This window comes from Hyperoodon ampullatus (genome assembly GCF_949752795.1).
Source record: "Hyperoodon ampullatus genome assembly, chromosome: 5".
Taxonomy (NCBI): Eukaryota; Metazoa; Chordata; class Mammalia; order Artiodactyla; family Ziphiidae; genus Hyperoodon; species Hyperoodon ampullatus.
Genome location: NC_136918.1, coordinates 14,894,861 through 14,920,438, shown reverse-complemented (window position 1 = coordinate 14,920,438; position 25,578 = coordinate 14,894,861). Strand labels below are relative to the sequence as shown.

At 37.7% G+C, this 25,578-nt stretch overlaps 1 protein-coding gene across 1 annotated transcript in view; it reads right to left on the bottom strand.

Moving 5' to 3' along the window:
* CPB1 (carboxypeptidase B1) overlaps positions 1 to 17,328 on the bottom strand; it is a gene marked incomplete at both ends in the record, with an annotated part of 39,840 nt that extends 22,512 nt beyond the window's left edge. Inside the window, 3 exons of the mRNA XM_079704581.1 lie at positions 9,462 to 9,586; positions 17,074 to 17,149; positions 17,258 to 17,328. Of these exons, the coding sequence (XP_079560707.1) occupies positions 9,462 to 9,586; positions 17,074 to 17,149; positions 17,258 to 17,328 (272 nt within the window). The remainder of the gene's footprint in view (positions 1 to 9,461; positions 9,587 to 17,073; positions 17,150 to 17,257) is intronic.
* Positions 17,329 to 25,578: the final 8,250 nt, after the last annotated feature.

Genomic DNA, 25,578 nt, shown 5'->3' with positions numbered 1-25,578 from the left:
CCTGGGGGCATAGGAGGGAGATCAGGAGAGGCAGGTGAGAGGAGACCTCCAGGAGGAGCAGCCTGCTGGGCTCCCAGGTTGGGTCCTCTGCCCTCTGAGACCAGAGGCAGGAAGCACGCCTGGGCCTCTTCTGTTGAGCCTAAGGCCCCCCACCCTCGGACTTTTCCAGCCCTGTGGGTCCTAAGCATAGGCCCCTCCCACCACCCAAACTTCACCCTTGCTTAGGCCCTGCCCTCCACAGCCAAGGCCTTTTCCACCTTTTCTTTTCCCTCCTCCTCTTTTTTACTACTGTGGCTTTGTTTTACCTTCCAGTTGTTGTTTCATCTATATTTTTATTTTTATATGTTTTCTAACATAGCTGTGAGTTTCTAAGTCTAATTTTATTTTTTACTTTGTTATTGTTCTCCTTTTTTTTTTTTTGCCATCCCGCACGACTTGTGGGATCTTGGTTCATGAGCCAGGGGTTGGGACGAAGCTCCTGTGGTGGGAGCACTGAGTCCGAACCACTGGACTAACAGAGAGCCTCAGACCACAGGAAATATTCATTGGAGTGAGGTCTCCTGGAGGTCCTCATCTCAGCACCAAGACCCAGCTCTACCCAACAGCCTACAAACTCCAGTGTTGGAAGCCTCAGGCCCAACAACCAGTAAGACAGGAACACAATCCCATTTATAAAAAAAGGAAAAGAAAATTGAGATGGCAAAATAAAAATGTCACAGATGAAGGAGCAAGGTAAAAATCTACAAGACCAAATAAATGAAGAGGAAGTAGCCAATCTACCTGAAAAAGAATTCAGAGTAATGATAGTAAAGATGATCCAGAATCTCTGAAATAGAATGGAGGCATGGATTGAGAAAATACAAGAAATGTTTAACAAACATCTAGAAGTACTAAAGAACAAACAAACAGAGATGAAAAACACAGTAACTGAAATGGAAAATACACTAGAAGGAATCAATAACAGAATAACTGAAGCAGAAGAACGAATAAGTGAGCGGGAAGACAGAATGGTGGAAATAACTGCCAAGGAGCAGAATAAAGATAAAAGAATGAAAAGAATTGAAGACAATCTCAGAGACCTCTGGGACAACACTAAATGCACCAACATTCAAATTATAGGGGTCCCAGAAGAAGAGAAAAAGAAAGGGTCTGAGAAAACACTTGAAGAGATTATAGTGGAAGACTTCCCAAACATGGGAAAGGAAATAGTCACCCAAGTCCAGGAAGCACAGAGCGTCCCATACAGGATAAACCCTAGGAGAAACACACCAAGACACATATTAATCAAACTAACAAAAATTAAATTCAAGAAAAAATATTAAAAGAAGCAAGGGAAAACAAAAAATAACATACAAAGGAATCCCCATAAGGTTATCAGCTGATTTTTCAGCAGAAACTGCAGGCCAGAAGGGAGTAGCAGGATATACTTAAAGTGATGAAAGAGAAGAACCTACAACCAAGATTGCTCTACCCAGCAAGGGTCTCATTCAGATTCAACAGAGAAATCAAAAGCTTTTCAGACAAGCAAAAGCTAAGAGAATTCAGCACCACCAAACCACCAAACCAGCTTTACAACAAATGCTAAAGAAACTTCTCTAGGCGGGAAACACAAGAGAAGGAAACACCCACAAAAACAAACCCAAAACAATTAAGAAAATGGTAATAGGAACATACATATCGATAATAACCTTGATACAGATGAACCAGTTTGCAGGGCAGAAGTTGAGACACAGATGTAGAGAACAAATGTGTGGACACCAAGTGGGGAAAGCCGCGGGGGGGTGGGGATGATGGTGTGCTGAATTGGGCAATTGGGATTGACATGTATACATTGATGTGTATAAAATTGATGACTAATAAGAACCTACAGTATAAACAAACAAACAAACAAAAAACCAACTAATACTAAACTTTCTTTGGGTTATTTGTATGGAAATAAGTTAATGTAAATGTTTCAGACATTACATGAAATTTCTAAAAGTCTTATATGTTCTGGTATAATGTTATAAGTCATAATTCTAGTTATTACTTTAAAATGCATATCTCAGAAATAACTAAATTTCCTTGTCAATTGCATTATTATGAACTTTCATCAAATCTTTAACCGTGGTCACTTTTAAGTCTTTTCTCATTTACAGATAGTTCTGGGTATACTCTGATGCTTTTGCAAAAATGTTCCTATAAAAGGGTTTCATCTTCAAGGAATTCATGGAAAAGACTCTGACAAGTACAGTTTCTGGTAACTGCCTATACTGCTGAACTAAATGAATAAGCATTTTCAGAACTCTAATGGAAAACTGATGAATTCATAAAAGTGCTAACAAAAGATCAAGATGAAAAAGAATTAATTACATGGGACTGAGTGAACTGATGAGGATGATTATAATTTTTGTGACTTTCTGTTTGAATTAAAAAAAAAATCCCACAAGGACTCAGAGGCAAAAAATATACAAATCAATTTTCACTGCAAAGTAAAGGAGCTGTTACAGTGGAGGATTACAGGACTGAATGTCAATATTATGACATAATGTGAGTGTGTTTCATGTTTGGTAATTGCAATCATTGTTGCTTTTGTTGTGGTCATCCATTTACAATGCTTGGTGTCAGTTTATTTATCTCTTGTAAAAAAATACAGTGTGTGTGTGTGAAAAGAAAAAAAAATAACCTTAAATGTAAATGGATTAAATGCTCCAACCAAAAGACACAGACTGGCTGAATGATACAGAAACAAAACCGATATATATGCTGTCTACAAGAGACCCACTTCAGACCTAGGGACACATACAGACTGGAAGTGAAGGGATGGAAAAAGATATTCCATGCAAATGGAAATCAAAAGAAAGCTGGAGTAGCAAACTCATATCAGATGAAATAGACTTTAAAATGAAAGCTGTTACAAGAGATAAGGAAGGACATTACATAATGATCAAGGGATCAATCCAAGAAGAAGATATAACAATTATAAATGTTTATGCACCCAACATAGGAGCATCTCAATACATAAGGCAAATGCTAACAACCATGAAATGGGAAATCGAGAGTAACACAATAAAAATAGGGGACTTTAACACCCCACTTACACCAATTGACAGATCATCCAAATAGAAAATAAATAAGGAAACACAGCTTTAAATGACACAGTAGACCAGATAGATTTAATTGATATTTATAGAACATTCCACCTGAAAGTGGCAGAATACACTTTCTTCTCAAGTGCACATGGAACATTCTCCAGGATAGATCGCATCTTGGGTCACAAATCAAGCCTCAGAAAATTTAAGAAAATTGAAATCGTATCAAGCATCTTTTCTGACCACAATGCTATGAGACTGGAAATCAATTACAGGGAAAAACCTGTGAAACCCACAAATACATGGAGGCTGAACAGTGCAGTACTAAATAACCAAGAGATCACTGAAGAAATCAAACAAGAAAAAAAATACATAGAAACAAATGACAACAAAAACACAATGACCCAAAACCTATGGGATACAGCAAAAGCAGTTCTAAGAGGGAAGTTTATAGCAATTCAATCTCACCTCAAGAAACAAGAAAAATCTCAAATAAACAATCTAACCCTATACCTCAAGCAGCTAGGGAAAGAAGAACAAAGAAAAGCAATGTCAGTATAGAAGGAAAGAAATCATAAAGATCGGAGCAGAAATAAATGAAATAGAAACGAAGGAAACAATAGCAAAGATCAATAAAACTAAAAGTTGGTTCTTTGAGAAGATAAACAAAATTGATAAACCCTTAGCCAGACTCATCAAGAAAAAAAGGGAGAGGATGCAAATCAATAAAATTAGAAATGATAAAGGAAAATCACGACTGACACCACAGAAATACAAAGGATTATAAGAGACTACTACAAACAACTATATGCCAATAAAATGGACAACCACGAAGAAATTGACAAATTCTTGGAAGGGTACAATTTTCCAAGACTGAACCATGAAGAATTAGAAAATATAAACAGACCTATCACAAGTAATGAAATTGAAAGTGTAATTTAAAATCTTCCAATAAACAGAAGTCCAGGACCAGATGGCTTCACAGGCAAATTCTATCAAACGTTTAGAGAAGAGCTAACACCCATCCTTCTCAAACTCTTCCAAAAAATTGCAGAAGGAGGAACACTCAAATTCATTCTATGAAGCCACCATCACCCTGATACCAAAACCAGAAAGGTATCACAAAAAAAGAAAACTATAGAACAATATCACTGATGAATATATATGCAAAAATCCTGAACAAAATACTAGCAAACAGAATCCAACAACATATTAAAAGGATCATACATCATGATCAAATGGGATTTATCCCAGGGATGCAGGGATTCTTCAATATATGCAAATCAATCAATGTGATACACCATATTAACAAATTGAAGGATAAAAACCATATTATCATCTCAATAGATGCAGAAAAAGCTTTTGTCAAAATTCAACACCCATTTATGTTAAAAACTCTTCAGAAAATGGTCATAGAGGGAACCTACCTCAATATAATAAAGGCCATATATGACAAAACCACAGCAAATACTATACTCAGTGGTGAAAAACTGAAAGCATTTCCACTAAACTCAGCAAGAAGACAAGATTGTCCACTCTTTCTGCTCTTATTCAACATAGTTTTGGAAGTCCTAGTCACAGCAGTCAGAGAAGAAAAAAGAAATAAAAGGGATACAAATTGGAAAAGAAAAAGTAAAACTGTCACTGTTTGCAGATGACATGATACTATACATAGAAAATCCTAAAGATGCCACCAGGAAACAACTAGAACTAATCAGAGAATTTGGTAAGGTTGCAAGGTGCAAAATTAATGCACAGAAATCTCTGGCATTCCTATACACTAACAACGAAAAATCAGAAAGAGAAATTAGGGAAACAATCCCATTTACCATTGCAACAAAAAGAATAAAATACCTAGGAATAAACCTACCTAAGGAGGCAAAAGACTTGTACTCAGAAAACTATAAAACACTGATGAAAGAAATTAAAGATGAGATAAACAGATGGAGAAATATACCATGTTCTTGGATAGGAAGAATCAACATTGTGAAAATGGCTATAGTACCCAAAGAAATCTAAAGATTCAATGCAATCCCTATCAAACTACCAATGGCATTCTTCACAGAATTAGAACAAAAAATTTTACAATTTGTGTGGAAACACAAAAGACCCTGAATAGCCAAAGCAGTCTTGAGGGATAAAAACAGAGCTGGAGGAATCAGGTTCCCTGACTTCATACTATACTACAAAGCTACAGTAATCAAGACAGTATGGTACTGGCACAAAAACAGAAATATAGATCAGTGGAACAGGATAGAAAGCCCAGAGATAAACCCAGGCACATATGGTCAACCTAATTTATGACAAAGGAGGCAAGAATATACAATGGAGAAAAGACAGCCTTTTTAGTAAGTGGTGCTGGGAAAACTGGACAGCTACATGTAAACGAATGAAATTAGAACACTCCCTAACACCATACACAAAAATAAACTCAAAATGGATTAAAGACATAAATATAAGACCAGACAGTATAAAACTCTTAGAGGAAAACATAGGCAGAACACTCTTTGACATAAACCACAGCAAGATCTTTTTTTTTTTTTTTTTTTTGCGGTACGCAGGCCTCTCACTGTTGTGGCCTCTCCTGTTGCGGAGCACAGGCTCCGGACGCGCAGGCTCAGCGGCCATGGCTCACGGGCCCAGCCACTCCGCGGCATGCGGGATCTTTCCAGACCGGGGCACGAACCCATGTCCCCTGCATCGGCAGGCGGACTCTCAACCACTGCGCCACCAGGGAAGCCCGCAAGATCTTTTTTGACCCACCTCCTAGAGTAATGGAAATAAAAACAAAAATAAACAAATGGGACCCAATGAAACTTCAAAGCTTTTGCACAGCAAAGGAAACCATAAACAAGATGAAAAGACAACTGTCAGAACAGGAGAAAATACTTGCAAATGAAACAACAGAGAAAGGATTAATCTCCAAAATACACAAACAGCTCATGGAGCTTAATATCAAAAAAACAAAGAATCCAATCCAAAAATGGGCAGAAGACCTAAATAGACATTTCACCGAAGAAGACATACACATGGCCAAGAGGCACATGAAAAGATACTCAACGTCACTAATTACTAGAGAAATGCAAATCAAAAGTACAGTGAGGTATCACCTCACAGCAGTCAGAACGGCCATTATAAAAAAATCTAGAAACAATAAATGTTGGAAAGGGTGTGGTGAAAAGGGAACCCTCTTGCACTGTTGGTGGGAATGTAGATTGATACAGCCACTATGGAGAACAGTATGGAGGTTCCTTAAACAACTAAAAATAGAATTACCATATGACCCAGGAATCCCACTACTGGGCATATGTGCAGAGAAAACCATAATTCAAAAAGACACATGGACCCTAATGTTCATTACAGTAATATTTACAATAGCCAGGACATAGAAGCAACCTAAGTATCCACTGACAGATGAATGGATAAAGAAGATGTGGCACATATATACAATGGAATATTACTCAGCCATAAAAAGAAATGAAACTGAGTTATTTGTAGTGAGGTGGATAGACCTAGAGTCTGTCATACAGAGTGAAGTAAGTCAGAGAAAAACAAATACCATATACTAACACATATATATGGAATCTAAAAAAAAAAAAAGAAAATGGTACTAGTGGCAGGGCAGAATAAAGACATAGACTTAGATAATGGGCTTGCGGACATGGGGTGGCAGGGGAAGCTGGGGCAAAGTGAGAGAGTGGCATGGACATATATACACTACCAAATGTAAAATAGATAGCTAGTAGGAGGCAGCCGCATAGCACAGGGAGATCAGCTTGGTGCCTTGGGACCACCTAGAGGGGTGGAAAGGGAGGGTGGGAGGGAGGCTCAAGAGGGAGGGCATATGGAGATATATTTATGCATATGGCTGATTCACTTTGTTGTACAACAGAAACTAACACAGTATTGTGAAGCAATTACACTCCACAGTAAAGATCTATTAAAAAAATACTGTTATTTTTCTTGGTGCACACATTTTTAATTTTTTCCCATGGTAATTCAGAATCTGATTAAAACTACCAAATGATGAAAGGCTTAGTGAAGAGGGTTGGAACCACTGAAAAATCTGAAAAGCTATTTTGGTAGAACTTGTACAGTAGATGGTTCCTGTTACATAGAAAAACAACTGCAAATTCTTGCCAGCAGGAAACCATCTAAATACATATTAGTTACCACATGAGGTAATAATGGGATGCACAGGGACTGCTTGCAGCCCCAGCAAGGATATTGCTGGTGTGCTGCTCCAGGATTTCTAGGGAGTTATTATTACTTAATATTTAGGAAATTATATGCCACAAATGTGCTAAGCAAAAATTAACAAGATCTTAGCCTTCAGGGAACATCCTATATTCTATGTGAGACAACATTCATACACAATTCCCTAAACGTTTACACATTAAAAAAAGACATGAATTTTCCTCCTGGTAAAAGGAGATTGTTACCTGATTAGAAGCTGTTTTGCTACTTTGTGATCTGAGTAGAATTAGGATGTCAATTCAGGTGGCTAGGGTTAGCTTATGATCACTGATCTTCCTTCTGTTTTTCTTAAAGAATTATAAGGAAACTCATCTTTTTGAATATTATTAAGGGCTCCTATAGGCTAGGATTTTAGAAGTCCTTCCTAGTGTAATAAAAAGAGCAAAATATCACAGACGTGAATCTTAATCACATTTTGAAACTTACTGTATTATATCTTTGTTTTGAAAAGACAGTCAATTCTTAAGGTCACATTTTGACACTTCCCTCAGGCAGAAGCAGATAGCTAAGCTGTGTGAAGCATGATAATGGGGTTAAACAAAACAGTTTCTGTTGACCTTTAAAAGATGTATAATCTACCTCTTTGTACAGGAGTAAACTATAGCAGCATTCACAGCAATAAAAATATCAGTTGCAATTTATTTACATATTGTTTTATTTCATCTTCACAATAGCCCTTTGAGAGTGGCATTATATATATCTTCACTTTATGAAGATAAGGTTAGAAGGATCCTTTCCTCATAAAGACAAGGGAACTGAAGCTCAGAAAGGTTAAGCAAATTATCCAAGGTCAGACAGCCAGGAAGTTGCAGAGTCAGGATTTAAGCCTTGTCTGTTTTTTCCAAGGCATTTGCTTGTTGCATTATGCTGTACCACTTCTTCTAATGGAGATGCAGATTTTATAGTGACAATTCTGATAGCTTTACTAGCATAAATACTCTTCTGTAGTTTTAGGATGTGAAAAATAAGAGAAAATTTCTGTCAAAATTATGTAGGTCACAGTTTCTCAAAATATAATGGAGACTTGAGCTTATGGTAGGGGATTGTTGGATAAACATTTGAATGTTCAGGACTGGAGTGTGAGACTGTCTCTTTGCTCCTTGCTGATCCACTCTCTGGAGGAAAAACTCTGCTTTAGACTAAAGACCTCATTTCCTCCTTCCCTCAAATGCAGATTGAGGGAAGTTCTAAGCCTTAACATACAGTCTGTTCTCTGCCTAGAGTATGATTTTTCATTGTCTTTGTTTGGCTAACTCCTCGTCTTTTAGTTCTTAGCTGAAGCCTCCTTTCCTAGTATGGCCCTCCGTGATCCCTAGACTTGATCCGTTCCCCTGCAATTCCAGTTCTTTACTCTTCTTGACGTCTGGTACACATATTGCAATTCTTTGTTCATTTTCCTCTGAAGGGGATGGGCCCTATCTATTTTTTTCAGCATTTGTTATATGTAGATGCTCACTATCTATTTGTTGGATCAACAGATGGACAACTATCTCCACTTAGAGGACATTCTCATCTTAAAAAGCTTAGATGGATCAGTGCAGCATTTGGGGAAGATTCATGGAGTGATCAGCTTAGCCAACTCTACTCTAGGCCTTTGGGGAACCACTTTCCTTTCTTTCAGCCCTTCTCTCCATGCCTTCTCCTACCATTAGAGATAGTTGGGGACTTTGGGAGGAAAAAGGACAGAAGGACCACTCAGTCTGACTCTAGTCTGGTCCTTAATCTAAAGGAGCATGAAGAACCCTCATGGCTCACAATAGGTCTGGTGATGACCTGGCAAGAAGACTTGATATAATTTGGGACTAAAACTGTGTTGGGCTGGTAATAGAATATCCATTGGTTTGGCCTTTGGTCTATATATCACTTGTAAACCAGTAGCAGGTCAAATATCTGGCTAAAGAGTTGGGATTCAAGAGTCAAACCTGTTTTTATTAGAGCAATAACTAAACACAAAATCTACCAGACTTGACATCTTAAGACTTGGAATTCAGGGCCAGCTCTGCCATGACCTATTTGTGGGGCCCTGGGGAAGCCATTGTCTTGGTCTTATTTTTATCTTCTCAGGTTTTTTTGGAGATGAGGATGAGAGCATACATGAGAGAGAATTTTCATAACTATAAAACATAAACTTACTCGTATTGTAGTTCATTCTGCTTCAGAAAGTCTTCCACAGTGAAAATATCTTCTGCTTTAACACGGAAGTCAACTGTACTGTGAGGTTTGATTTGTGTGACAGAATCTGGTTTCCAGAAGTCAATCTGAATAAGGAATAAGATGTATTGTACTGGACACCTATAATTCAATGGGTGAATTATCACCAGCAAGCACACTATTGCTGTACTCCAATGAGTTATTTCAGTTATTTTCAGACTCAAATTATCCATGAAATTTCTTAAAAATCTCTCATTTGAATGAATAAGAGTTGGGACCAAGCAGTTAGATGTCAATAAAAGTGTTTACACATACATACATAGCATTAATTGATTATGAACAAGCATGAAGAGCATATAATTGTCTCCCATAATGCTAGTTAATTGCAGTATTCTATAACTGCTGTCTTCTATTTATTGATTTTCTATAACAGTTGCTTATTGTGATAGCAGTGTTTGTGGTAATGGATGTATGTGCTGAATGAATGATGCTGAATTAACTGTAGCCACAAAATTTAAAAGTGAGAAATTGAGCTTTCTCTTACTTTTTAATGGACTCATTTTATAAGTTTATCTTGGAACTCAGTGCTATACAAGTCATTGTAATGTGTAGAACCAAGAACATCCCTGACCTGTGGAGGATCCATCAGGGAGGAAAAATGTATCTTTACACAGTGGTCATGTTGGAACCATGGCCAGAAACAAAATATTCTTGAGGATCCAATAATGTGCTGACATTTTCATTTGTTCAATTATTCATCAACTATTACTGAGGACCTACTATGTGCTAGGCTCTGTGCCTGAGACTAGGAATACACTAGTGAGCAAATCAAACATGGGGAGAGTTTAGAGGAAGTTGTGCACAAAAGTAGTATGACATATTTGATAATTCTAATGTTTTTCTTTGTGGATGTGTGGTTTCAGATCTCCTTTTTCCTTGGGAAAATATTAACCGATGACATTCCGCCTCTCACAGGTCTCTGTTTTTCTGTTCTTTGCTTGAGCTGAGTAAAGGCCTAGAAACGTGAGGTGACCCTGACATTGGATCTTTCTCTGGCCTGTGTCTCACTCAATACTTGTTTAGATATTTATGCGCTAGTCTCAGGATGAAGATGTGAGAGGTGGTGGTATTTAGGACCATTGCTTTGGAACTTAGAAGGGAGTTTGGGCAGACTTAGAGGTTGTTAAGTAGAAACTGATGATGTAAGATAATAAGATGACTCAATTTTAGATATACCTGTGGAGAATCCAGGTGCCTATATCTTGTCCTGGTAATCTTTAAACCTCTGTAGATGTCTAGAGGGTACTGAATCATGAGTCAGGGTCATAGGGAGGGTCAGGAGAATGGGAGGCAGGGACATTAGGATTACACAGGAGGGATTCCAGAAGAAATAGTGTGAGTATGGTTGTCACTAAGGTATTGAAAAGAGAGAGTACTGATAATTTGACAAGGATCGGCTGCAGAATGTGATCTATTGAGTCAAAGATGAGAGGATAAAGGTGAGAGGTTAAAAGATAGTGGAGGGGGACTTCCCTGGTGGTCCAGTGGTTAAGAATCCGCCTACCATGCAGGGCACGCGGGTTTGATCCCTGGTCAGGGAACTAAGATCCCACATGCCAAGGGGCAACTAAGCCTGCATGCTCTAGAAGCCCGCACGCCTCAGCTAGAGAGAAGCCTGCACGCTGCAATGAAGAGCCCGTGAGCACAACAAAGATCCTGCGTGCTGCAACTAAGACCCAACATAGCCAAATAAATAGATAAATATTAAAAAAAAAAAAAGGTCGTGGAGGAAGTATAAAGGCTTATCATGATAAAGACAGAGAAAGCAAGGGCTGGTAATGAATTCTAGTTAGCCAGCATTGTAAAGAGAAGGGCCATGAAGACAAGCACATTATAGGAGAAAGCATATTTTTAAAAGTTAACTCTGAATTTGTGTTCTTAATAAATGCCTGTCATTCCATGGCGGGATTGGAGAGGGAGGTGTATCTTTATTATAGACCCAGAGGTTTAGAATTGGTAAAGCACATAAAGTCCTCCAAGCATCTGTAGGCAACTTAACAGTGCCCCACTCATACTTAGCACTGGAGCCTTTTAGCGTGCTCAGGAGACTCCCCACTGCCAAGATCTGCATCTCTGTGGCTGAAAACTCCCCCAAACTGGAAAAAGCCTAACGGCTCGCAGCAGGCAGGAGGTACCAAAGAAATAACTCTTTCCAGAGAAGTGCTTAACCAATGATCCTAGCAAGTTGATGTCTAAATATTCCAATTCTTTCATTTCTCAGGTGGGATAATTTTGATGCATGTGGTTTGCACCCTTTCCTGGAATTTCTCTGTAGGATTAAGCTCTAGTCATCCTCTGTGGTAGCTGGCTTAATAGTGCCCCTTTTGTTTGCTGCCCTCCCTTCTCTGTATCACTCCTCACTTGTCTACCCAGGCTCCCTGTACTTTCCAAATGAAATCTTTGCCCTTGAATCTTTGTCTAAGGGTCTGCTCTGGAAGAACCTACATTAAGATGGTAGCTTCCCACTTAGAGTAACAAATACCTGCACAATATCCTTGGTGATGGTTCTAATACAATCTTGAGTATATCTAGTACTACTTCAGAACAGCCTAATTGCCTTTTGGATGGTTTTCCTTCTGATATTAAGTTGAAAGTTGCCTTCCCTAATCTTCTAACCTCTTGTACAAACGTTTGTCCCAGCTCTGCCAAATATTGGGAGAAATATATATATATATATATATATATATATATATATATATATATATTTAAATGGGATAGAGAAATCTCATAAGCATGTTTGACAGAAGGCTTGCAGATATAACCTGAGGTCCTGTTAAAACTCCAGTTTGACAAGGAGAAAATTGGTCAGCAAACATACCAACATCCAACACTATGGAGTCCTGCAAATATGATGCAGACTTAGTAGCCTGGAGTTAGTCCCCAGTTCTTAGGAGAAACGGAGCCAAAAATCAGGAGCAACATTATAGCCTTATAGATGTTTACAATGCATTAAGTATGGTTACAAATGATAAACTTAAAATATTGGTACAGGGAGATAAATATAAATTTCGGTAATTACCAACACTTTGTGAATGAGATCTATGTTTAAAATATGGAAGTGGAGTAAAATATGTGATATGAGATACGGGGAATTGAATTATTATATGTAAAGGAGTTATAAAACTGAGGTTATAAAATTATAAATCCAGGAACCTGAGTGACAACCATTTGTTGGAAGATAAAGGAATATCTTTAAGTGATACCACTGTGGGAATGTCAACTTAATCAGCCAGCTGGCTAATACCTAAAGAGTCCTTCCTAAAATATATTACAAAACCAGCACAAAAGCAAGTAGGGCATTCACCTTAAATTCTTTTGGGAATAAGAAGGATTCATAAAAGAATAAATATTTGTGTTGGGGAATTTTGGTTCTTCACATATTTACACAAATTTGTTTCTTCACATTACGTTTGACTATGAGTTGAGCATATGATAGACTCTTCATTTATCTTGATGGAATTTTCCTTTCTTATTGGAAGAGGAAATGACTTCTACTCTAGGCCTAGTTCCAGACAGCAGGGAGAAGCTTACAATCATAATGGAAGTGATGGGAGCATTGGAAGACTGTAACCAAGTTACCTTGGGCATGCACCTGAAACTACAGAAACAGAGTTCAAGAAGGTACTGAGAAAAGAAAATAGGTTTTGTGGTGAATGTCTCCAGTAAAGGAACAAGGAGATAAAATAAAACCCTTACTATACAATTACATATGGAAAGAGGGAGGCTGCTAGAGTCCATTGTGGTCACAGGTCTCTCCAATATATTCAACTTTTAAAAGGACATGTTCAAAAGCAGGGAGGAAGGACACATGGCCAAGGATGAATACAAAGACTAGATGCCCTTGTAATGATCTTATCAGGAAGGCTACAGTCCAGAATATGCTTCACTTGCAAGATTGCTAAGGAGAATAAAACTCTTTTTTTTTTTTAACATCTTTATTGGAGTATAATTGCTTTACAATGTTGTGTTAGTTTCTGCTGTATAACAAAGTGAATCAGCTGTACGTATACATATATCCCCATATGTCCTCCCTCTTGCATCTCCCTCCCTCCCACCCTCCCTATCCCACCCCTCCAGGCGGTCACAAAGCACCAAGCTGATCTCCCTGTGCTATGCGGCTGCTTCCCACTAGCTAGCTATTTTACATTTGGTAGTGTATATATGTCCATGCCACTCTCTCACTTCTCCCAGCTTACCCTTCACCCTCCCGTGTCCTCCAGTCCATTCTCTACCTCTGTGTCTTTATTCCTGTCCTGCCCCTAGGTTCATCAGAACCATTTTTTTTTTTTAGATGCCATATATATGTGTTAGCATATGGTATTTGTTTTTCTCTTTCTGACTTACTTCACTCTGTATGACAGACTCTTAAGTCCATCCACCTCACTACAAATAACTCAATTTCATTTCCTTTTATGGCTGAATAATATTCCATTGTATATATGTGCCACACCTTCTTTATCCATTCATCTGTCGATTAAAAATCTTTTTCAATCATGTTGGAAATAAAATGAATAAAGAAGAAACACGGGGCTTCCCTGGTGGCGCAGTGGTTAAGAATCCGCCTGCCGATGCAGGGCACATGGGTTCGTGCCCCGGTCCGGGAAGATCCCACATGCCGCGGAGCGGCTGGGCCCGTGAGCCATGGCCGCTGAGCCTGCGCGTCTGGAGCCTGTGCTCCGCAACGGGAGAGGCCACAACAGTGAGAGGCCCACGTACCGCAAAAAAAAAAAAAAAAAAAAAAAAAAAAAAAAAAAAAAAAAAAAGAAGAAACACGCAGTCTCACTGCTTGGAGCTAAAGTATAATGTTTGCAGCTGGAAGAGAGGAAGTAGCCAGATTGAACTCTTGTTTGGCTTTTGTCTTTTCTAAGGAGTTATACTGAAAGATGAAATTACCATAAGTAAAGAAATTTTCAAATATTATGATTTTAGCAGAAAAACCTTCTTTGGAAAGAGAACATTGAGGCCCAGGATAGATAAGTAGAGAGGGGATTAGTCTGGTAATGGAAATTATATTCAAAATCCTGGATCTAATGACAGTAATGATAACAAACGCTTACATAGTTTTTACTATATAAGTTCTTTCTAAGTGCTTTACTTATATTAATTCTTTTAAATCTCACAACAATCCTGTAAGGTAAATGCTCTTATTCTCCTTATTTGACAAATGAGAAAGTTGAGACCCAGAGAGGCATCCAAAGTCCAGCTAGCAAGTGGTAGAGCCAGGAATTGAACCCACGAAGTCTGAGTCTGGATTCTCTGCTCTTGACCACCAGAAATGCTGAATTTTAGGTAACTAAAAAAATACTGAGGATGTGATTGCAGAACTTTCTCAGCAATCTTGGAGGAATCAGAGCTTGAAGGGATCACTGAGGAGTGGAGGGGGCATGTCTTGGATTTCGTGAACAGGAAGACACGTGAATCCCAGAAGTGGGAGCTCCAGGGGCCTGGCATGGATACTGGCAAAGTAAACTGGAAGGAGATGGACTGTGAATATTCAGAAAAGGAAGCCATGATCCTTGGGAGCCAGCATGGTTTAAAGCAAGAATAAGTCAAGCCAAGAAAAAAGAATAAGTCAAGCCCAATTAACTTCATGTTATTCTTGAAAGAGACCACTAGCCTGATAGAATGCAGAATCTGGATCTTAGCAAAGCATTTGACCAAGTCTCTGCATTTATATTCTTCTTTACGAGCTGGAAAGCACAGTGTTAGCTGTAGGTAACACCACAGTAACTTGGGTAGTAGAGCAAACTCATCCAAGGAGAGTTGGTTAATGAACCACTTTCAGTGCTTACTTAACACTGTGTCTGGCATATTGGAGCCTCATGATAAATAGGTATTAGATGAATGAACCATGAAGGGTGCCTCTAATTCTGTGCTGACCCCTGACTTACTTAATGTTTTTCCTTTATCAGTGACAAAGATAAAAGTCAAGAAGGCGTGTTTATCAAACTTGCTGGTGATACAAAGTTAGGGCGAAGAATTATTTGGATGAGTGAATTAATTTTTAAAACTGTCTCAATATGCTATCAAGATAATTTTTAACAGAGTAAGTCTAAAATCCTTCATTTAGGTTAAAAAAATCAATTTGGCAAGTATAGAAGGAAGAATACCTTGCTTGAGGGTGATTCATGTGAGAAAAAAATAGCCTAATAGTTTTGATCGGCAGTAGCTTTACTATAAGCTAAGAGCATTCTAACTGTTCAAGATGCTAAAAAGAATCTTAGGCCCCATTAATAAGTGTCTGCTTTACAAATGAAAGCAGGCAATGGTCCTACAGTATGTATTAATCAGAGCACACCTGGAGGTCCATTGTCAATTCTGAGAGCTACATTTTAAAAAAGAAATATAGATAGAAAGATTGAGCTATATTCAGAGGTGACCAGAATGATAAAGTGTCTGTAAACCAGTGCTAAGAGAAATGATGGAAGGCCTGGAAAAGATAAATCTTAGAAGTGAGACAGTATTTGACTCAACTAGGTCCAGTGGGTCAAAGATAGAGAAGGTAGCTTTCAGTTCAGTATAACGATTAAAATGATTTGTAAGGCAAATTTGCTACCTTGAAAAAGCAGTATTCCTCCTATCCTTGGAAATACTCAAACAGTTTTTATCAGGGCTAGTAACCAGGGATGCTGTTTCCACTGAGGAAGTTCAAGTTTGAGTGGAAGGCTGCAATAGATGGCTTTATATTCTCTTTCAATTCTAACCTTCTGAATCTGTTTCAGATTATGACACTCTTTACCCTCTTTTTTCCTCCACACCTTAAAAGCTAAAAAGATAACTATTAGAAAGATAGATGGATGGATGGATAGATAGATACTTAGGAGCTAGTAGAATATTTTGGTTTCTATATTCATGAAAAGACAGCATTGGATCAAGTAAACTACTGTGGTCAGCAATAGCTTCCTGACACACACACTATATATAATTAAAACTGTCAGTTTTCATCCCATATACAGTGGATTTTTAAAAATAAAGTAGCCTATAGATTTTGGTTTCTTGAAAGTAAAAGTATGAAAATCACTCCTGGCTTTTTACCTTCTTTACCTCCTTCATGCCATATCATTAAGAGGGCCTGAATCAAGGTCATGAAAACTCAAGCTGTTTGATTTGGAATGAAAGAAAATCAAAGAGAACAGATGATACATGGGATGTGGAAATGAATATCAAGTTGGACAAAAGCCCAGTTTTCTGTAATATCCAAGCTGATCATTTTTCTCTTTTGCCTTAGAAGGGAAGTTACTCTACATTAGATGTTCTATGACCTTTGCAACAGTTTCAGCTCATTCAGTTATCATGCTCTGGCAGCTCTTTAAAAAGTTACCCTGGATTTATAATACTATAGGGCTTATGGCAATCTAATTTAGGCAGAAAAAGAAGGCATGGGGGCACTAAATGTTTTTCAAGTTTTTATTTCTTGCTACAAAAGTGCTATAGTTAATATTTCATGTCATTCTTCCTTTGATGGAATCATAGTGTAATCTAAGATTTTAAAATAAGTGTGAAGGAAACCCTATAGCATAGAATTGTTATTTACGTGCCTGGTGCTGGCCAACTCACAGAGTAAGTTGATGTCATTTTCATCTTCAACACTGACACGGAACACCTTCTCACTGAATGGTGAGATACAGAAGAAGGAGAGAAAATTTAACATTGGGTAATGTGTTCAAAGTTTTTGGCTAGCGAGGAAGGGCTTCTCATTTAAGGTGTCAGTCACTTACCCTTCAAAATGCTCACCAGAATGGTGAGCAGAGGCTAGGGTCACAGTCACGAGAATCAAGAATGCCAGCATTGTGCCTGATTAGGTCTTTTGGTGGGTTTCACCTGCTTTTATAATCCGGGGTGTTCTTTTTTTCTTCTCCTGATTGCAAATAATCACTATCAAGTCTTGATTAAAGGTTTTCCTGGCATTGTTGCCCTGGTAGCTGTGTAAAGTCTTCGAGTATATCTCTCTTAACACCTGTGGAAACAGAGCAAATAATCTGAAGTTCAGCCTGATTTGGATGTCAGACCTAGAATAGTCTGGAGGTAAAGGAGTTTTAAAATCTATTTTATAGCCTTTAACGTTTTTTTGATTTGAGAATTATATAGAACAAAGTCTGTAGAATTTGACACCCCAGTCAAGATGTAGAACATTTTCATCAGCCTAAGAAGTTCCTTTGAGCATCTTTCCAGTCTATTTCTGTACTCCCCTCAGGCAACCACTATTCCCATTTCTAGCTTCATGCGTTAATTTTGTCTGTACTAAAACTTTATATAAATGAGGTCATATGGTATATATTTCTTTGTGTCTGGCTTCTTTCATTCAAGATAACATTTTTGAGATCTATTAGTGTTTTGTTTGTATTATTGGTTTGTTCCTTTTTATTAACGAGTGGTATTCTATTGTATACCACAGTTTATTTTCCTGTTGGTGGATATTTGTATTGTTTCCAGTTTTGTGTTATCATGAATAAAGCTGCAATAAACCTTGTATACAAGACCTTTTGTAGATGTATGTTTTCATTTTGGAGGGAGGTAAATATAGGAATGGAATTGCTAAATAATAATATAGGAGGGTTTCACACTATTAAGATTCTGCCAAACATTTTTCCACAGTTGTATCATTTTAAGCTTCCCCAGTATCCAGTTGCTCTGCATTCTCCCTAACATTTTGGTGTTATAGTCTTTAATTTTGGTAATTTTAGTGAGTGTGCAGTGGTGTCTAATTGTGGTTTTAATTCATATTTCCCTGATGCCAATGACATTAAACATCTTGTCATGAATTTTTTGACCATTTGTAAGTCCTCTTTTGTGAAGCATCTATTGAAGTCTTTTGCCTTTTAAAAGAAGTTAATTGTTTGCCTTTTTATTATTGTTTTTCTTTTATAATTTGGGTCTTTTACATTTTTTCCCAAGAAGTCTTTGACTATTCCAAGGCCTCAAACATATTTGCCTATGTTTTCTTATGGGAGCTTTGTAGTTTAGGTCATTATGCACAATATAAGTTACGGATCAACACATTTAGAAAAACATGGGTATCGAGTAGATCCAGTACTATTTGTTGAGAAGGCTTTTCTTTCCCCATTGAATTACAGTCGGTGTCTCTGTCAAATTCATTTGGCCGTATATGTGCGGGGTAATTTCTGGATTTCATATTGTGTTCCATTGATCTGTTTCTCTAATTTCATACAACTATCACAATGTCTTAATTACTATATAGTAAGTCTTAAGGTCAGAGAGTATATAAATCTTTCAGCTTAGTTCTTTTCCAAGATTGCTTTGGCTACTCTAAGTACTTTACATTTCCATATATATTTCAGTGTCAACTTGTCAATTTCTATGAAAATAGAAAACTCCTGCTGGAATTTTGATTGGTGTTGCACTGATCTATAGATCAATTTGGGGAGAATTGATATAATTATACTTTTGAGTTTTTCAACTTAGAAGCCTGTTATCTCTGCACATTAATCTGGGTCTTTGTCAAAAAGTGTGAAGGGTCTGAGATACTATCCTACGTACAAGATAAAACGTTATCCAGCCAGTTTCATAGATGCTGGCAGAAGACAAAACTCCTGGATCAAATTGAAGGACTTTATTATGCAAGCACAGCAGACAGCATAAGCTTTATGTTTGTTTCAGTCCTTTTATTCCCCAGTCCTATGAGGATGATGTGGAGGTGGGCCCAGGTAGATGCTGGGTGCAAAGGTTTGTGTCACAATTGAGGTATACCAAGTTTAGGAACCTCTCAATCTTATAAGGGAGCTGCTAGCAAATCTGCCCAACTTTTACCCCAGAGGAGACATTAGCTTTAATATCCTGAATGGCAAACAGAACTTTCCTTTGCCCTAAAGGGGGATGTCATTTCTGTCTTTCAAGTTGTTTGCTGTACAAACATCTTTCAAAAGATAGTCCAAAATAAAAGCTGTCCCAATACAGGCAGAAACAGAGAGATCCATGAAGACTTGTGTCTCAACAGTTCCTACCTCTTTCTATACACTCTTGACTCCTGGTGAATTTTTCCGTGAGTGTGCTACTCTGTTGGTCACTCTTACTAATCTGACTGACAGGGACTGGGACCAAATCCATTCAATTTGCATAATATGGCATTTAATTAAGGTTGATATTAACAGCACTCCCAACAGATTGAGGAAACTAATCTGTATTATTGACCTCAGCCATGCCTCCCTAGGGTACCAGATCTAACCGGCTGAAGAAATTCCATAAAACATCAGTGTCTACTTTAGAAAGTCAGGTAGCTTTTTTCTTAAATTTCAGTGTTGACTGTTCCACTGAGACAACAATACAGTTACAACAGGAAATATTAGCTATTGTATAAACTCCACCATCGCCTGAAAGAAGGGAGTCTAGAGCAACTCTGTCATGTGTAACACCTTAGAGTAGGGGTTCGGATCTGGATGGCTAAAAAAAAGAATGACATAATCATTTGTGGCTGACTTGTGGTATTGTACTTGGGATGGTAAACATGCTAGAGAATTTATTTCAATTGGTGCTTTGTGAATCCAAGTGGAGGGCAATTAGGATTTTCAGTCAGTAATTAACATTTGTTTTTGTTAGTTGCAATAATTTTTCATAGATATTAAAATTGCTGCTTCCCATCTCATGTTTATATATTTAAATTCTTCTTCTTTATGCACAGCTTTGGTGATTAATAAGCCAAGAGGCACCTTTGTGTCTGTTTGTGTTTCATGTAACAGCATGAGATTTTGGAGAGGCTGTAAACTGCCCCATGGAGTTATGATTCATCCTATGTGATCTCTCATTTTCTGGAAGAGCACTTCCCCAAGCATATTCCATGGTGTTAAATAGGAAAGGGTTCTAAGGTCAAACGTGTTTGCTTTAAACTAAAATAAACAAACTCATTTAGTGTAGGGCTTTTTAGAGTTGTTAATATGTATCGTAAATTATCAAAAAGGGCTCTGATACAGCATTTCCCAAACCTATCTCACAGTAGAGTGCCAGGTGGGTTAAGATCAGCTAAATTAGAAGGTTTAGGACTATTGCTAGACCATTGTGTTTGGTTGTGGAACGTTTTCCTCAAAGGCATCACTTAGGACCAGTGATTTTGGGAACACATTTTGGGAAACTCTAGGCTGAGTTAACAAAGGGAATGACATTAACTTGTGGATTCTTGGTCTGTTTTGTTCAAGGCCAAAAAGTTTATTGTGACTTCAGTGTTAAGGTCAGTGGGCTAAGTGCTATCGGTGTGATTGTAAGATACTAAGAATATATTCAGAAGAATGTTTACCGGCATGTTTTGAACACCCACCTTGGATTATGTTATACTGTTTAGATGGAAGTTCAGTGAATATATACAAATGTATATATAGTTACATTTGATTACATTTAATTGTATGATTTATGATATTGAAGTATAACTTGTTTTTGGAGCTGTATAAAAAAAGCTTCACTGAAGGATAGACAGGTCCAAGAGAAGGAGAGATGGACCTGCACTCTCTATGTTTCTAAACAGTACCCTGCCTCCAGGGGGATGTTGTCCTGAATGTCAGGCTCTCCCAAGTTTCACCAGGCAGGTAAGTCACTCCTCTCAGGAGGGGCAAGTAATGATCACCCCTCCTGGGAGGAGTGACTCAAAGTGACTCTGAGTATTCAGAGATGAAAAGGGCTTGATTTCTGCTCTTCAGGCCCTGCTGTGCCAGGTATATTAGTGGTTAGACACAAATTTTAAGGAAGTAGTTTTCTTGACATCTTTCTTATTTTTTGTAGAGTGTGGGTTTAACAATTGGGTCAATTGATGATTCTGGGCAAACCATTCTCTCAACTTGAGTGCTACCTAGAACTGATGGGTGAGAAGTAAATAGAGGGCTCTTTACTGTTAAAGGACCAGATGATTCAAGGGAAGAGAGATAAATCAGGGAATGTGCAATTTCTGTTAAGTCAGAGAAAACAGTTCCAATGACTTGGAGGAGTTCAATTACTTTGTACATATATTTGTGTCTATTGGATATTGAATAGGAAAGATTTTATATAAAAATTATTCTCTCAGAAACCTGGTATCATCATCATTGTTGTCGTCATCACCATCATATTCTATCATCAGTTGCTGGACCACTTACTATGAAAGAGGAACACTATTACTTCAATTCTGATGTTTAAAACATGATAGGATTTTAGGTGATAGAAGAGGGAAGTTCCTAAATGGGAAGTTATTTTTGAAGAAAGTTAGCTTTTATTTCTGTTTGCATCCAGTCAAAATAACTGATTGTCAGTCAATGCAATGAAAATTCTGCTCACGTTTTATCATAACTGAACTGTCCAGTTGTTTGTGAAGCAGCCAGAATTTCCCTGTAATTTGAGTGGTATACCTGATTGATGACACAATCTGTGGTATGGCTCCAAGGAGGGCAAAAATGACCTGAAAATGTTATCCAGGTGTACCAATGGCCTGTTAGCTTTGTGTAATTATATTTAATATTCAGATAGACTGCCTTTTTATGGATATGAAGAGGGAGGCTAGTAAACATTTTCTTGGAGGCTTTTCTCTCTGGCATCTACTGCTTTTGGTACATACATATATTTTTTAAAATATGCTCATCATCATTAATGGGCATAGTCTGCATATCTCTGGTGGGAATGTTGTTTTGTTAATGAATTGCAGACCAGTATTTTTGAAAGCGGGGAGATAAACAGGACAACTTTATCCCATAAATCTTGCCATCTGACTCATCAATTTGAGGTTCCTTATTGAAACAAGGAAAACATCTTTAATCATGCAAATATTTGGAAACTGCAAGCATATCTCTATTAGGAATTTGGGAGATAATTAACATGGACAAGTTATGATTGATTAACTCATGAAGAATGGGTTAGTTAAAAGGCAGTGGGTTCTTGTTTTATCCTTATATCAACACCCCATCAATAGGAATTAAGAAAACAGCATAACTAGGTTACAGCTCCTTGCTGAGGGCAATTAATCAGGACAGAAGAGTGGGGAGGTAAATTGGAATGATGCCAAATAAATCAACCTGTTTCTGGATCTACAAAAGATTTATCTTTGTTAATTCTTATAGACCATCTTAATATTTTGATCTTTGATTTGTGTATTAGATGATAGATTTTAGGGAAAGATTCCAGGTATTTTGAATTTTTAAATTAATAAATGACCTTTTTTGTATTTCCATCTTGACAGCTTTGGAAACAAACTTGTAAGAAGGTGTACATTTCCACCTTTAATTCAAATAGAAATATTTGTTTTATTCTAGTTTGTAAGATAATGGGGAGCTATTTTTATCTTAAAATGCTGTAACAGAACATTCAGACTCCTTAAAACCTTTTGAGGAAAGGGCAGGGTTTTAATAAATAAATGTTAATAATATAAAATGCCATATGGGTAGAAAAATAAAAGCATAAAATCAATTGTAAAAAGAAAATGTCAGTATTCTCTGACAACCTGTTTACTCTTTACCTGATATGAATCTTCAAAAAGGTCTGTGTTCTGCTTTGCATGGCTCCAGTTCAATTTCAATTTATTCTTAAAATTAGTTTGGAAGGGAAGCCTCCAGGCACACAGATAATGCAGCTGATGCTGTCATTTGGCACTCTAGTTCTAACTACCGGATTGGTTTTTTTCTCTTCCCAGGTTCTAAGTCATTGAGACTCTTGTGTTTCTTTTATATTAGTGTGAGGTAATTTTATAGGCAAATACTATGACGACCACTCAGGTTGACACTTGAGAGTAACAGGCTAACAACAGATTCTTCTGTAGTCATTTGAAAAAGTTAACATTTGAGTGCTCAGAAAGATGGTCAGTACAATGGGTGTTAGCACTTGGATTTTCACCCTTTAGGAGTGGTGTATATTTTAATGTTGGAATGTTTTCAGGTCCCTTTGGAGGACTAGGTATTATATCACCATACTTTTAAATAATAAAATTCTTCCGAAGAACTCTGAGAATTAAATAGCTAAATTGACACCTTTATTGAGATTTAAAAGAAGATTCCAGAATCTTGGATTGTTCCGTTTTTTTTTTTTTAACTTCAGAGTTTTTTGGTCTCCAAATGCAAGCAGGAGTGAGCTTGCTTCACAATTAATGACCTAATTTTGTAGCACTGCATGCTGCTTCCCAACATTGATCTGACTGGGAGGCAAGTCTGTTAAACATGATGTCAGCAGGAATTATTTTGACAGCTGCCAGAAGCAGTAACGTAAGTCTCAAAAAGTATTCATTTTAGAGTGTGGTGGTCTAGAATATTGGTCTGATGTAGACATACTAATGGACAATCAAAGACAGTAGCACAGTATTCAAGAGAAGAACCCATAAGGAAAAGCAATCACATTAATGGAACATTGGGAGGTAAGGCCGAAACACACAAAAATATCCTCTTTAATTTCAAATTAGAACAGCAGAATCAAAGCACATTCTTCTTTTTTTTTTTTTTTTTGCGGTATGCAGGCCTCCCACTACTGCGGCCTCTCCCGTTGCGGAGCACAGGCTCCGGACGCGCAGGCTCAGCGGCCATGGCTCACGGGCCCAGCCGCTCCGCAGCATGTGGGATCCTCCTGGACCAGGGCATGAACCCTCGTCCCCCACATCGGCAGGCGGACTCTCAACCACTGCGCCACCAGGGAAGCCCCACATTCTTCTTTTTGATGGTCTCTGGTATTGCTTTACTGTCATGAGAAGTGATTCCAGACTGTATGAAATGGCATCCCTGATACATGGAGCATTGGCTGTTGATAATACTCTTAATTACTCTTAATATTGGTCCCTCAATCTGAAGAGAGTGCCTCTGTGGATGGGCTACTGTTTTCATTCTCAGGATTGATGATCCAGCATCAGATTACGTGATAAACTTGCTCAAAGCATGGTCTTGTGTTTTCTAACAGTGTTAGATAAACATTCAGTGTCTGCATTTCAGAGTGGTAACACAAGGATGAGTCAAATAGCAAATTAAATGTAGGTATGCCATCTGCTGCCTTTATTTTATGAATTCCAGCCCATAGGACATTGACTGGGCATGAATGTATAAGCCATTGTCTTTTATTGTTGGACTTACTACAAACATTGGATAAATGTTCATCCATGCTGCCGGTCTTCTTAGAAAGAGTAAAATTCAGCAAAAATGAATTTTTTTTAGTTGTTGTAAGTTTTTTGTTTTAACAAAAATAAACCTCAACAGAAGAAAAACAGCATGTACTCGTTTCTCTGAGTGCAACATCTCAGCAGGCTTCAGGAACTCATCCACAAGGGGTAAATTGTTTAATGTGTAATTGTAAGCAGAACTGTAAAAAGCCATATTAGGCTTCCATGATTTTATTCTCTTCTTCTGGTAAAAGATCATTACTTCTCCCTGGGCCCCTCATGGTTAAGCCTTTTATAACTTTTCCAAGAAAGTTCTTGATTTCTTCTGATGGTGACTCTTATGCTGCATCTTTTCTTCACAGTGGTTTCTTTAAGAAATTATGTTTTCCCAAATGTTTCTGAGGAATTTTTCTTATTTTCTTTCAAAACTTAAATTTTAAAAAGTCTCCATTTTGGAAGGACAATAGGTCCCTTTTCTTTGAGCAGTTTACTGTGAAGTATGAATTTATAGACATGAAATTACAGTTTGGCGCTACCATTTAGAGGCATTCTTATCTTTCAATATCTGTTCCCAGTCTGGCTCTTTAACAGCATTTGCTCAGATGCAGTGGTTACCGGGACCATTAAGAACTGCTTTTCAAGGACTTTTGTAGATTTTTAGCTAACACCATAAAATGAGTTCTCCATTTCCGAGGCTAATAAAAGTCTTAATGATATGTGCATCCAACAGATGGCACAGAGGGCTATTTTGGCAGTGGGCAGTTGAAATCTGCCCTCAGTTGTTTGTATAAGGCTCTCACTAAAGTCAATAAAAGGTAATTTTCACACACAATTTAGTTCAGAGTATAAAATGTGGGAAAGAGTGGCTGGTTTAAGTCCAATGGGCATAAGGGTAGCAGCTGGTAAAAGTTTAGTTTGATGGTAAATTCTAACTGACAGACTGACAAGTTGATCAAGAATAATACACGACCAAGTCACAAATTGTGGACAACAGCAGGG